General features: G+C 34.7%; 1 protein-coding gene across 1 annotated transcript in view; it reads right to left on the minus strand.

Moving 5' to 3' along the window:
• The window catches only part of LOC149248270 (glucose-1-phosphate adenylyltransferase large subunit 1-like), a 43314-nt gene extending 37619 nt beyond the window's left edge, over positions 1-5695 (minus strand). Inside the window, exon 1 of the mRNA XM_089458390.1 lies at positions 5248-5695. Within this exon, the coding sequence (XP_089314516.1) occupies positions 5248-5502 (255 nt within the window). The 5' untranslated portion in view covers positions 5503-5695. The remainder of the gene's footprint in view (positions 1-5247) is intronic.
• Positions 5696-14378: the final 8683 nt, after the last annotated feature.

Here is a 14378-nt window from a genome sequence, read left to right on the forward strand (position 1 = left end):
AAACCTATGACAGTTTGATACTTCCAAATGGAGGAAAATAAAGAAAAACACTTCGTAATTCTAACAATATATGAATAATAACAGCATGCCAAAGCCAAAAAGAACTAAAGTTTCTGCATACATGCTCAGGAACATTGGGCATGTAAGGCGAGAAGCTATAAAGGCATTTGGAACGATCTCCCACACACAAGCTGGGGAACATTGGGAATGGAGGAACAGAAACCATCAGGGCATTACTTTATGAGCATTTATCAATGTCAAGTCATAGCTTAATAAACTTAGTTAACAGAGTACCCAGCTTCCATTCAATATGGATCAATCAGCCTCTAGTAGTCCACATCTTCGAGAATGAATTTACACATTAGACATTAATCTTAAGAACTATTCGGCAAACCGATCAATTTAATAGGAGATGAAACAGTAAGCCTTACAAACCAGGCTGATAAAATTTCCAGAACGTTGTATCCTCAATTGCCGGTGGTTTCTTCTGAAAAGATTGCGGGTGGTCTTCCCAGCCGGTTTCTACGATGGCGCGGCCCAGGACGATAGGTGTGGTTGTGAAGCATGGTTGAGGATTAATCTTATGATTCATTTCTTCTTAGCTGGTATGGTGATTGGGTTCCAACTTCAAAGCTAAACTATTAGCTCTTTGGGGTTTGCTGGTTTTTGCTAAGCTTTTTCAGTTGCAAAAGAGTTATGATTTAGGTTTATGGGGATTCTAGTTTTACTATTGATGTAGTGACTGGGCGATCCTCTCCCTCAGCTCCCTCCTTGGCTAGCTGGATAGAGTGCAATGAGTTCCTTAAACGGTCTTTTGTGAATATTACATTCATCCATGTGTACAGAGAACTTAACAAGATGGCTGATGGATTATCTAAGCCTGGTTTAGTTGCTGTAGCAGGCTCTAATCATTATAGGTTTTTAGTTGATGGCAAGGAGATGGCCAAAGGAAATATTGATTTATAATATTTCTGTTTTTAATGGTTGTTTAGGTGGATTATATTTTTTTGGATTGTTGATTTTTTATTTGCAAACGTTTATGTGGTATATCCAGGCTATGAGGATTGAATTATGACTCTTAGTTTCTTAGTTTTTTTGAAATATATTAGCTTTGAATGCACTGGATATATGGGAATCAATAATTTCTTTTTGTTTGATAAATAATATGTTGGGAAATTTCGGATAAGAGTCCACAATTTCATTTTGTTTGATGAATAATATGTTGGGAATTTTGGGATTTATGTACTGGGACTGTTTCTATTAATAGAAATCTTCAGCCCTTTTTTCTGCAAAGAAAAAAAAGCCAGCCTTGCAAGATTATGGAATTGTTCAGCCCGGAAAAGACGTGTTCTTCTCAGGCAGGCCGACGGGGTTTTGAAAGGAAAGTTAAAAAGTTAATTTTAATTGGCAGAGAACTTACCATCTAAGAGATGAATCAGTCCATCGAAAAGAAGTGACAATTTTATTTTATTTCCCTGGTTAGGAACTGCTGTGCATTGATTAATACAATTATCATCTTAATCTTAGGTCCCGAAAACCCCTACATTCACAGAAAACCCAAAGTTTGGTATTCAATTTATCCGCTCAAGGTCTCAAACCTAGGGCAACTTCTGTGAATTCTATACATATAAGGCTGTGATTTAGTGGCGAGGATGAGAAATTGTTATGCAAACAATCCAGGGTCAGGCTCTCGTAGGCATGGAAACCTTTACGTATATACGAGGAAAGATATTTGAGCTTTGGAGTGGATTCACTAAATTCATTTTTTTTCCCCTTTCCCGGATGTATGTATATTAAAGAAGAATTTCTAATAAAATTTTAATAAAAGGAAAATACTACTTTTAAATTTCATCGGATTAAATTTAAAAAATAATTCCTCCGAATTTATTTACTTGTAAATTTATTCCTCTTGTAATAATTTTACCCTGAACCCTTGCTATTGCTTCTATTCGCACCCGTGCCAGTCTCGAGACCGAGGTATCCGGAATGGAATTTGAATCCCAACTCTAACACGATTTCACCATAAAGGCCGTAAGAAAGTCCAAGGAATTGAAGCTCTGGTCAATTACAACTTTTAATAAAATTTTAATTAAAAGAAATTAGAATTTTTTTATCGAATTGAAAAAAAAGTGCATTTCCATATTTATTTACTTAATAATTTTCATAAAATTTCAATTAAATAAAATTATAATTAATTTACCAAAATTAATATAAATTTCAATATTGAGGTGAAAATATTTTTATTTTTTTTTCCAATTGTGGTTCGCGGCACTGAGTGGCCGCTACGTCCACAGTAGAGAAGCGGGGCAGTTCCACCCGAAGGGATCTGCCCGTCGGTCATTAACATACCTAACCCCGAGGGCCTCGAGGAGATTTAACCCCGTGACCTCCCAAACTGAGAAAGTACTTAACAACAGGAATTCGACCTTGGGGCTGAGATGAAAATATTTTATGAAATTAAACCAAACATAAAAAATTATAAAAAAAATCATAATTTAAAGTTTTTAAAAATTAAATTAAATTATATTATATTATATATATATATATATATACTTATTCTAATGGAAATTAGTTTACGCTGAACCCTCCCGGATTGCTACCATGCGCGCCAGTCTTGAGACTGAGGCAGTTGGAATGGAATCGAACCGAACTCAGTTGTCTCCGCTGTTATGTGTCCCTGGAGAAAGCATTTGCTTACGGTATAAAAGTAGAGATACTGAATTTAAATAATAACGATTTTTAAATAATTTTGTGGTTCAAGTGGTTATGTTTATGTTTATGTTAGGACTAAAGTAAGATAGTTACAGTGGGCAGTAGAGTGATATAATTATTATTATTATTACCGTTAAGTATTGATGTATAATTATTATTATTATTTGGTTTTAAGGTTATTGCCAAGCTAAACACTATATTGATGTATAAGATTCTTTTGTTTGTGGGATAAGGTACTCATCTCAGCACAGTGATTTCACTGTTAAATCTACAAAGGCATACATCTTTTACTCCTTTTAATTTTGACCCTGTAACCTCTTAAGGAGGACACACATACTCTTAACCATTGTGTAAGTTAATTGTTTTTCGAGTTGTCTTAAGGAGGACAGGCATATCTTAACCATTGTGTAAGTTCACTGTTTTTCGAGTTGTTTTGTTGTCTTAAGGAGGACACACATACTCTTAACCATTGTGTAAGTTCATTGGTTTTCCAGTTGTTTTACTGCGACTTTTTGGAATCTTTTCCAGTGGATTTTTTGGTCTAATTTCACTAAAATCCTCTAGGAATTCATTGAAATCACAAATTTGATGGGTAACCCCTGCACAATAGAAGTGCCCTTAGGATTTTTCAGGGTGCTGAATTCATATTTACAGTCAAAAAACTAGTTTAAATAACACAAATCAACATTTCAACACAAATTTTTTCAGCCGGATTCTCACTAGAAATTCCAAAAAATCCCACTAAAAACAACTCCATTATTTTTTCTATTTAAATTATTTCACAATAGAAGTGCCCTTAGGGTTTTTCAGGGTGCTGAATTCATATTTACAGTCAAAAAACTAGTTTAAATAACACAAATCAACATTTCAACACAAATTTTTTCAGCCGGACTCTCACTAGAAATTCCAAAAAATCCTACTAAAAACAACTCCATTATTTTTTTCTATTTAAATTATTTCAAATTAAAATTTGTAAATATAATTTTATTTTTAAAAAATATTTAAGCTTAGAAATAAAATTTTAATGTTTAATTTTGAAATATAATTTCATTGTTAATTTTTTTTAAAGTGTAGAAATAAAATTTTAATGTTTAATTTTGAAAATTGTTATTAAAAAAAAAAGTTGGGAATGCAAAGTTTCATAGGTTTACGGAGATTTCTATCGCCTTTTTTAAAAGATAAAAATTGATTAGGTCGGAGAAGAATTTTCCAAAAAAAAAAAAAAAAATTAATTGTCTAAAATTTTCACTAAAAATTAAAAAAAAAAAAATATTAAGAGTATAAGAAAAGAAACACTCATATTAGCCTTTACTCTGGAAAAATGAGGAACACTCATATCCGCCTTTATTTTGAAAAAGGAAACTGTAAAACTGTAAACAATAGAAAAAAGATTATGGTAAAGAGCTAGATTCTTAAAAAAAAATTGACAAGTCTGTGCAATTTATGATATTTGTATTAATCTATGATAGAGACAACTTCAGAAAGAGCTAGATTCCTTAAAAAAAATCGATAAGTCTGCAATTGATGATAAATTTAGTGTTAATCTATACTGGAAACAACTTGAGAAAATCTTAAAGCGGCAATTGATGATAAATTAATATTAATCTACTATAGAGACAACTTTAGAAAGAGCTAAATTCTTTAAAAACACGAGATAAGTCTGCAATTGATGATAAATTTAGTGTTAATCTATAATGGAGACAACTTGAGAAAATCTTAAAGCGGTAGAATGACTGTCAATAGGCTACTCTCTCAGCGTTTGAGGTAGAAATACGGCCAGATCGGTCTCCTATATGCAATCTGATCAGTATTATTTTAAAGAGGGGCCGAATGCTTAATTCTACAATGCAATATGATCAGTATTAATTTAAAAGTGGGACCGAATGCTTAATTCTACCATGCTACATCGATCTCTCTGATCACATCGATCTCGTTGATCACGGAGATTTTTCGCAACAGGCCACGGTTCAGAAGTTTCGATTCTTGAAATGGACTCGTTCTCCAATTCTTTACACTTTCCAACACTTAAATATTTAATTAATTCCCTGCTAGTGACTTGCGTCTCTAAACACACTAATATTTATTATCTAGGAAAAACTCTCTGCTGGGCCCTTCAAAGGAGGAAAAGTCAGCTCGAGTGCCGAGGAACGTAGAACTTCGAAACCTCCACTCCCGGCAATCGATCTTTAACGAAGAGACTCTTAGGAAAGGTACAGAGACCCGAGACCCACCGGTTACAGGGCAGCTTGAACAATTCAATTCAACCAGCTTCAACAGGCTCAAATCAAAATTCAAATATTCATTCAGATGACATGTTTTGATTAATGCATTTAACGAAAAATCTCTTAGGCAAGGTACAGAGACCCGAGAACCACTGGTTACAGGGCAGGCTGAACAATTCAATTCAACCAGCTTCAACAGACTCAAATCAAAATTCAACTACTCATTTAGATGACATGTGTTGATTAATGCATTTAAAAGCTTCATACACTTAAATTTTCCGTTGGAAAAAAAGCATCAGGGGTGAAACTTTACCAGGATTTCCTTCGGAACATCTGTGAGCACGGAGAACGCCTCTCCACTTCTTTTTCTTGTATCCGATCTCCTGCTGCCATGATCCCCGACAAATTTATCTGCAAGAAATCCCTTCTTCAGAGAAGGTGATACTCTGTCCCCAAATATGGCAGAGGGCGCGATCGTGATCGAGGCTCCTACTCCGCCTCGCTGATCAGCATTGGGATTCACGCGAAACCCCGGAATCGAACCAGCCATATGCAGAGTCGCTGCCATGGAATTCGAACTCGGGCCCTACGAAAAGATTCAGGCGAACGAATGCAAGAAGGATCTTACAATCCAAAGCACCGGACTGTAGACAAGATATAATGCAGAGATCAAGAAAAGAATAAGTTGAATGTGGCAAAATTCAAAACATTACAATCCACCTGGGGTCTCCTCACATGATAAATAGGCCTCACGCCCACGCAGATTTTCTTGGCATGCGAGGCCCCCCTTTCTTCTCCTCGATCGTCGTCACTGTCACGAGAAGGCCTGGCACTCCACTGCCTCCCGTATCGCCGTCACCATTGACACATCTGCGGCCCACCGCCATTGAGAAAGAAAGAGTAACAAGCACATGACACGTCAGGAGCACTTTACCCATATTCCGTTGTCAATGCACGCACTTGCAAACAAATACTCCCAACATCCCTTTTCTGTCGCATGCTACCGAGCTACCTGCTTTCACTGCCCACCGTTCGTTCACTGTACTGGAAATGCAGTGACTCGCCAAGCCCAGCTTGCCATCCATTTGACTTACCTGATACCACCGTGGTGAATGCCAAATAATATGCATTAGTTAGCCGTGTGCATTAAATGGCGTAGAGATTAGAATAAGCATATATATTGAGATAGCAGTTGTCTATAGCGACTTTTTGAAAGTTTTTTTGGTTGGTTTTTCCGGTCGAAATTCGGCAGGAATTTATTGGAATCACAAGTTTGATAGCTAGTTTCTGCACAATGAAAGCGTTTCAGGGGTTTTTCAGGGTGCTGAATCCAAATATACAGTTAAAAAACCATTTTAACTGCAACAAATCAAAATTTAATCTCAATTTCTTCCGCCGTATTCCGTCACCGAAATCTCCAAAAAATCACATTATAAACATTCATTCATTGCATTTTGCTAAATCATTATATTCAGATTGTCAGTAGTTTTGATTTTTGAGATTTTGGCAAATAGTTAAAGTTTACATCAATGTTGTATACAGACATATCATTATTAAATGGTACATAGATATTTTCGGCAAAAGAAATGGTGTAAATATATTTTTGGTAAAAGACAAAGTTGAGGTGTTGAGATTTTTTTGGCTTTTCAATATTTTCATTTATTAAATAGTTGACCAAGTAAATAAGGAAAAAATAAAATGATTTTACGTTTAAAATATATATATATATATATATATATATATATTTATATTTTTTGTTTGTTAAATAATGTAAGTGGTGAAAGTAACGGTAAGGCACCTAATACCCACAAAATAATACCTTTTTCAACCCAAAAAAATATATCAATTATTAACAATAATTAATTCATAACTATTATTAACTATTAATAATAATTTCTTTATATACAGTGTAATTAAACTTTTGTTTTAAATTTAAATAATTTTTAAAATTCATTTTATTTATATTTATATTATCTAATAATGATGATTAACTATAGTTATATTGATTTATGATCATTTGCTATTTAACATTAATTCTATATCTTTCTTCTTTAAAAAAAATAAATTTTAAATTTCACATGTTTTTGTTTGAAGTATGTTTTTTATATTTCAAGTTTTTATTTGATAATGATAATGATGATAATTAATGTCCATTAAGATCAATATGGTTTATTTTACTTTAAGAAGGTTACAAGAGATTAATTGAGATTTTTTAACATTTTATTTCTATGCTTGAAAGGAAGTGAGCAAGCATTCCCACAACACCATAGTTATGTTGATATAGCAAGTTAAGAAGGTTGGTAGTGTGATAAATCTTTGGAAATTTAGAACAAATGTGAATAAAAGTTAGACAATCCAAGAAAAAGTGTTTTAAGTTGGACAATCCAAGAGAAAGTGTTTTTCATCCTCAAGCTTCTTAGTAGAGCATAGGTGACAAACTCTTTCATCCCAATGCATTTTGGGAATTTACCAATGGGCAATTTCACTTTGAAGCCCATGACAATCAATTCTTATTTTGACAATGTTCATTTTCTTCTTGACACTATAAAAGCAAATAGATAATTTTGGTTTTCAAGATTAGGTTTGATCACTTCGTTATGTTATCTTAGTTTCATTTTTCCCTCTAACTCTTTATCCTCCACAACTTATCCTTAAATTTAGAACTAATGATCTTTTTAATATTATCCTTGTTCTTCAATATGATCTCCTCATTTATTCCCCAATGGTCCAACCAAGTTTGAGCATCCTTATGCCATTCTTGCTTGAGCCTAAAGTGGGGGTTTTGGCTAGAATTAGAAGTAATTTTAGGAAACCTCTTATAACATCCATCTTGAATAACTTCTTCTTGTACATGAGATACCTAGTAATATACATGCTTTCAATAAAGGAAAGACTAGATTCAATCAAGAAAATAAAGTAGAGAATATTTTCTTTAATCTTGAAATTATAAGTTATAAATTATTTTTGAATATAATTTTTTTATACTTATTTATCAAATTAAGAATCATATTTATTTGGGACAATCCATTGTTTTAATTTTATTTTTGAGTAAACAATGTATTGATTTTTTTTCAGTAAGAAAAAAAGCTGCATTATATTCATATAAGTTGTGAATATACATCATGTGGCAGATAGTATATGGAAATCCATATATCATAAAGAAACTTGTGATAAGACTTATAATATCCCTGTAGCATGACAATGGGATGAAAAGCTCCCAATAGGACAGTATATGACCGAGAACAGTCTCTAGACATTACAAAATATTTAAGGATTACTGCATATAAACATCAGAATCAGAGAAGATGATAGTAAAAAGATGGAAACATGAGGAAAATATATTTATAGGATCAGCTACATACCTAATATAGAGATTCATATTAATAGAACAAATAGGTGCATTCAAAACGTACCAGAATTGTGAAAAGAAATGTGAATGCTATGTACTAGGGAGACAAAACTCTACGATATTATGCTGAATTTCTCCAACAGTGATAAATACTTGCCAGGATTGATTTGAAGTGGAAAGACCTGCTTTTGACAGAGCATCTGCTTCCATGTTGAGAGACCTTCCAATGTGTTGAATAGAGTAATCATGGTGAGCATGCCAAATAGATGAAATTCTATCCAACCACCCCAAGAGATTGATGTTCTGAATGTGATGAACAGATTTCACATGATCAATGATCAGCTTGGAGTCACCAAATATATGCAGACCAGGAATACCAAGAAAGTCACAAAAATAAAGGAGGCCAACTAATGCCATAACTTCCGCTTTATTGTTCGATCCCTTGCCACCATTCCAAAAGATTTTGATACACTGATCCACACATGGAATAATGAAAACTCCACAGGCACAAAATCCATTCGAGGCAGCCCCATCAAAGTATGCATGGGGAAGAACAGAAAGGTCCATAGAGCGACCTAGATGTTCCTTTGTTGGATGGAGGATCTGTGTATCCTTACAAGAAGGAAGTAGAGATATAATAGAGTCTATAATAAGAGCAATAATCACCGTCCTATCTTGAAACAGGGCCCAATTTCTGCATTTCCAAATATACCAAATGGTGATCAAGGGAATAGGCCTCCCGTCTTGACTCATTTTGCTCCACCACTGATATGCCTCTCTTATAGATGAGAATGTTATCCTATTCAAACCAAAAAGATCAACCACAGTTTTCCATATCTTAAAGCAAGTGGACAGGCAAAAAATAAATGATAGTTTGATTTCTCATTAGCTTTGCATAAAGGACAAATGGCTAGCCCTTGCCAATTTCTTTTTTGCAAATTGTCCCACGTCAAATTTTTATTATTAAAGACCAACCATGAAAATATAATCACTTTAGTAGGGCAGCATGCTTTCCAGAAAACAATGGGGAAAATATTATCTAGATGAATAGGGGACTCCATCTATAACATGAGATATGCGTCTTTGACACAAACAGTTGATCTCCCTTTAGGACCATTCCATAAAAGATAATCTTCCATCGTTGTTTTGAAGAATCCCCTTTGTTGCATATATGATATTATCTTGTTCCAATGAGAAGACAGAGTTCCATAAAGACCAATCAATTCTGCCGATTTCCAAATGGGAATAGATCCCACCCATTTATCAATAACTTGATCCTAATAAAAGATACCCTTATTCTGAAGATGCAGAAGCAGCTAATGAGGAAAGTCAAAATCCGGAGGCTCACCCATCAATGGATCTACACCAATTAATATCTTCCTACATGAATGAAGATTCCATGTCAGATTCTTAAGAAAAAAGCCTTCTATCTTATGAAAACTACGCCAGATGGCAGAGCCTTTAGGGGGACCAAAAGTACCCAGTCTATACCAAAAAATAATATCTCTATTATGCAAATACTTGGCCTTGATAATGTTACTCCAAGTGTTGGACCCGAAGATAGCTTTCCATAGATATTTGCAAAGAAGAGTAGAATTGAATAAGCTAATGTTCATAATACCCCACCCCCCAAGGGCTTTTGGCCGAGTAAGGTTTACAATCTTAGACAAATGAAATTTCTATGTTGCCTGTTAGCACCCCAAATGAAATTAGCCATACTCTGATTCAAATTCTGGATGATCTTAGCAGGGATATAAAATAGATGCGCCCAATAAACTAATAACTGAACCAGGACCGATTGTGATAATATATATCTACCTGCCAGAGAGAGGCATTTGAATTCCCAGCCTGCAATACGCTTGATGAATCTTTCATGAATCCAAGTCCAATCTGTTGGGGAGTAACCGACAGGCTTGAGATGATAGCCAAGGTATTTCATACCCTCATGTAGGGGAGATACCTGAATATGAAAAAGATTTAAGAGATACATAGCCATCTCAGAATTTATGTCCTTCATGTAAAAAGATGACTTATCCTCATTAAAACAAAGACCTGTAGCTTTCTAAAATTTCACCATGATAGAGTGCAGACAGACCCAAGAAACTTTGCATAACATGGCCGCCAATAAGATATCATCTATGAAAAGATTATGAGAGAAAGAGAAGTTTCTGTAGATTACCGTCGGCTTATAAACCTTATCACTGATGGCCCTCCTAATGTGAAGATTGAGCGAATCCATTACTAAAATAAAAAGGAGTGGGGACAATGAACATCCCTGCCTTAGACCCCTAGCTGCCTGAAAAAATGTTGTAGGGATACCATTCACCAGAACAGCATAATTGACATCAATAACACAAGCCATGATCCAATTCAAACAATTAATATTAATGCCAATTTTGATGAGAAGGCATCTGAGGAAGCCCCAATCTATGCAATCATAAGCTTTCTTGAGATCAATTTTTAAAAAGGAAGCCTCCACTTTCCTCATGTGCATAGAGTGCAGACCCTCCTGAGTAATGGAAACAGCCTCAATAATGTTCCTATCCTTCAGAAAGCCATGTTGGTCAGGAGAAATGAACAGAGAGAGCATATTCCTCATCCAAACTGCAATGATTTTAGAAATTATCTTGTATATGGTATTACAGAGAGAGATGGGCCTATAATCCCTGAAAGAGAGTGTTGGCTTCTTTTTAGGAATTAAGGCAATATATGTAGATGTAATTGAATGAGGAATAGAGCCCTTTGTCCTGGATTCCTCCACCATGTTCAATATATCAGATTTCATAATATCAAAGAAATGGATGAAAAAATCAATGGTCCAACTGTTAGGATCCAGGCTCTCATCTTTTTGAAAAGATTTCATAATGACCAAGAGTTCCTCCTTAGTGACCAGGGCAAAGAGAAGATCATTCTGCTCCATATTAAACATAGTGGGATATGGGTCAATGCCCCATAATATATCTGGAAATTCACATCCCCCATTACTGCTATAAGCCTTTTGAAAATATTTAACAGCCTCTTTAGATATGTCTTCCTAAGAGAAAACTAAGTCGCCCTTCTCATCTTGAATCTCCCATATGGAATTAATATCTCTCCTCTTGTTTGCATATCTATGAAAAAATTTAGTATTTCTATCCCCTTCCGCGAGCCAAATGGCTCTGCTCTTGAGCTGCCAAGTAGCCTCCTCAATAGCCAACAATTGTTGCTTTTTTTTCTCAAGGTCCCTAATCTTAGCCCTCAAGTCAGCTGAAAAATTGAATGAAAAAAGCTGATCAGATAAAACTCCCATTTCTTCGATAATCTTCTTTGAGTTTTTTTTTTTGGTTGGAAATCACCCTATTCCGCTGCCAATGTTTGATACAGGATGTTAGGCCCTTCAAATGGTCAATAAATGATTCTGTCTTCCTGGAAAAATCAGAAAATGAGTGTGATGACCAAAAATCTTTAACGATCAAATTAAATTGCTTATGTTTACTCACTTTTCAAATTAAATACGTTTTTATACATGTTTACTCACTTTCAACTATTGTTATTTATTTTCGATACCATGTATATGCTTATTCTTATAATTTAAGTTTGAAATTTACACTAAACATGAATATACATTTTTTATACATGCTCACTAGTTGCTTTTGGCGGGAGTTATTGATTTTTGATACCATGCAGATGTCTTAAACTAGCATGCACCGGTGTACTTATGTCTAAAATAATTAATTTTATTGAAAATGGTCATGTATTTCGATGAGTAGGATTTAGTTATTTGAATTTAAGATTTTGGATATTTTTCTAAAAAAATATTTATCTATTTATTATTAAATTAAAAAAAAAAATTGTGTGTTTTATTTTTTATTTTATCTCATATTTTTCTATATTTTTAAAATTTAGTAAATAAATATTAAGTTTAAATGTTTTAATAAATTCAAACAAAAATAAAATATGAGTATTTCAAATTTTTATGTAGATTTTTCTAATTTGAATTTAAATATTCAAATTTCAAATAATAAATCATATTTAAAAGGTGAGTATACAATAATTAGTTTTCATTATTTAAATTATGTAATTTTTTTTTATCTATTCAATCAAATGAAAGTCTTCAGAGCTCAAACAATAACTTACTCTAGCTTAAATACTTAAAACCTTCGTTTGGTTAGAGCTTTTGGTATTTCATAGATTAACATGTAGAGCAATTGAATCTAAAGATCTTAATGGTTCTATAATGTTATTGAAATGTGAATTAATAAAGATTCATTTTGTATTGTTGAATTTTATTTGTAATCTGTTAAGTTGTATGGTTTTTTGTTGTGAGTTTTTAGTGTGAGATTCTAATAACTAGCATGTTAATTTCTTCTTTCATCCTTTCTCACAGGGTGGTTAAGTGGGCTTAAAGGTTAAGAACATGTATTTATCAGCAAGAGGTTTGTGCGGAGGTGGATCTCTTGTTCCACAAAAGGGGTATCATATACCAATTTGGTTATTCCACAAATAAGAGGTGGCACACACCAATTTCTTTTGTGACTTGGGCACAACCTTAAAATTAGATTATTTATTATTATTAAAAAACATTAACTATGGTCGCTGCAAGGAAAACACCACGTAACGAATGTTCGTAGTGCTACAAGAATAGGAAATATTATCCAAAAAAATATTCACTAAAACATTCTCCATTAATAATGGAGGTGTTAGTGGATGTTGATTGTAATTAAAAATTTGGATGATCAAAGGTTTTAACATAAGTTTTTCCTTGTAGTGTGCTTCAAATAGTTAGGTGCTTTGGTGCACAACTATATCATATACATTAGTGCATATTTACTTGAAAACATCTATGCATATTATATATTTTGAAAGCATCCATGTGTTATATATGATCTGCAAATCTGAAGCAAGGAATAAGTGCCCCCAAACCATAGAGCAAAGGCCAAAGCCAAGGCGGGGTGACCCAGGACAACCCACCGAAGTCGCAAGCAAAGAACAACACCACGAAGACAAAGAAGGACATGGAAAAATGGTGTGAGTTCCATAAGCGCTCAACTCACAACATAAGTGAGTTTCGGGCCAAGCAGTCATTGGTGGTCGAGTTGAAGTCTTCCGAATCAAACGCGTGTTTTGACTTTGAGCCTGAACCAGACAAGGGGAATGAAAAATGGAAGCATATCATTGACGCAGAGCCCAGTGCCACCATGACCACCACCAAGGTCCAGAAGAATGAGCCTAAAGATCTAGAGGAGGGGGAACGCCTCTTCCACTCACACATGTGGGTGAGAGGTTCTCCGTTGCAGTTCATTGTCGACGTCAGGAGCCAAAACAACCTCATTTCAGCATAGGTCATGAAGCGGATGAGCCTACCGATGACAACACATCTGCAGTCGTACACCATCGAGTGGCTTCACCAAGGACGAGATATCTGCATCAGCGATCAGTGTCACCTTCCCTACAACATCAAGCCCTTCACAGATGAGGTATTGTGTGATGTTGCTCCTCTTGAAGTTTGTGATGTATTATTAGGACAACCATACTTGTGGAAGTGGGATGTTGTATATGAGTCTTGACCTCGCTCTATGATTATTACTTTGGGAAATAAGTTGTACAAGATAACAAAGGTAGCCTCACTTACCACCATCTCTTTGATGACTGCAAAGAAATGCATTAATATCATTTCTCAGACTAGGAAAATTGTTTTCGTTATGATTCTCCCTCGGGGCAAGAAGAAATTTGTGGCCATGGCATCCAAACAGGGCTCCTCCACACAATAGAAATAGATGGACAAGGTTGTGGAGGAGTACAAGGACATTTTTTCCTCACCTACAGGGGTACCTCTGCACTATTAGGTCAAGAACTCCATTGATTTGACTTTGGGTGCGCCGCTACCCAATGGACCGATCTATTGATGGTATGTTCTAGAGAACAATGAGATCAAGAGGAAGATTCAGGAGCTATTGCAGAAAGGGCACATCAAGCCAAGGTCATCACCCTGTGGGATCCTAATTGTATTGGTACAGAAGAGAGACAGGACTTGGAGACTCTGTATTGATTCTCGGGTGTTGATCAAGATCACTTTCTAGAATAGGTACCCAATCCCATGGATTGATGACCTTATG

Source organism: Pinus tabuliformis, chromosome 7 (genome assembly GCF_031772625.1).
Source record: "Pinus tabuliformis cultivar Carrire ecotype Pingquan chromosome 7, CPIR1, whole genome shotgun sequence".
Lineage (NCBI taxonomy): Eukaryota > Viridiplantae > Streptophyta > Pinopsida > Pinales > Pinaceae > Pinus > Pinus tabuliformis.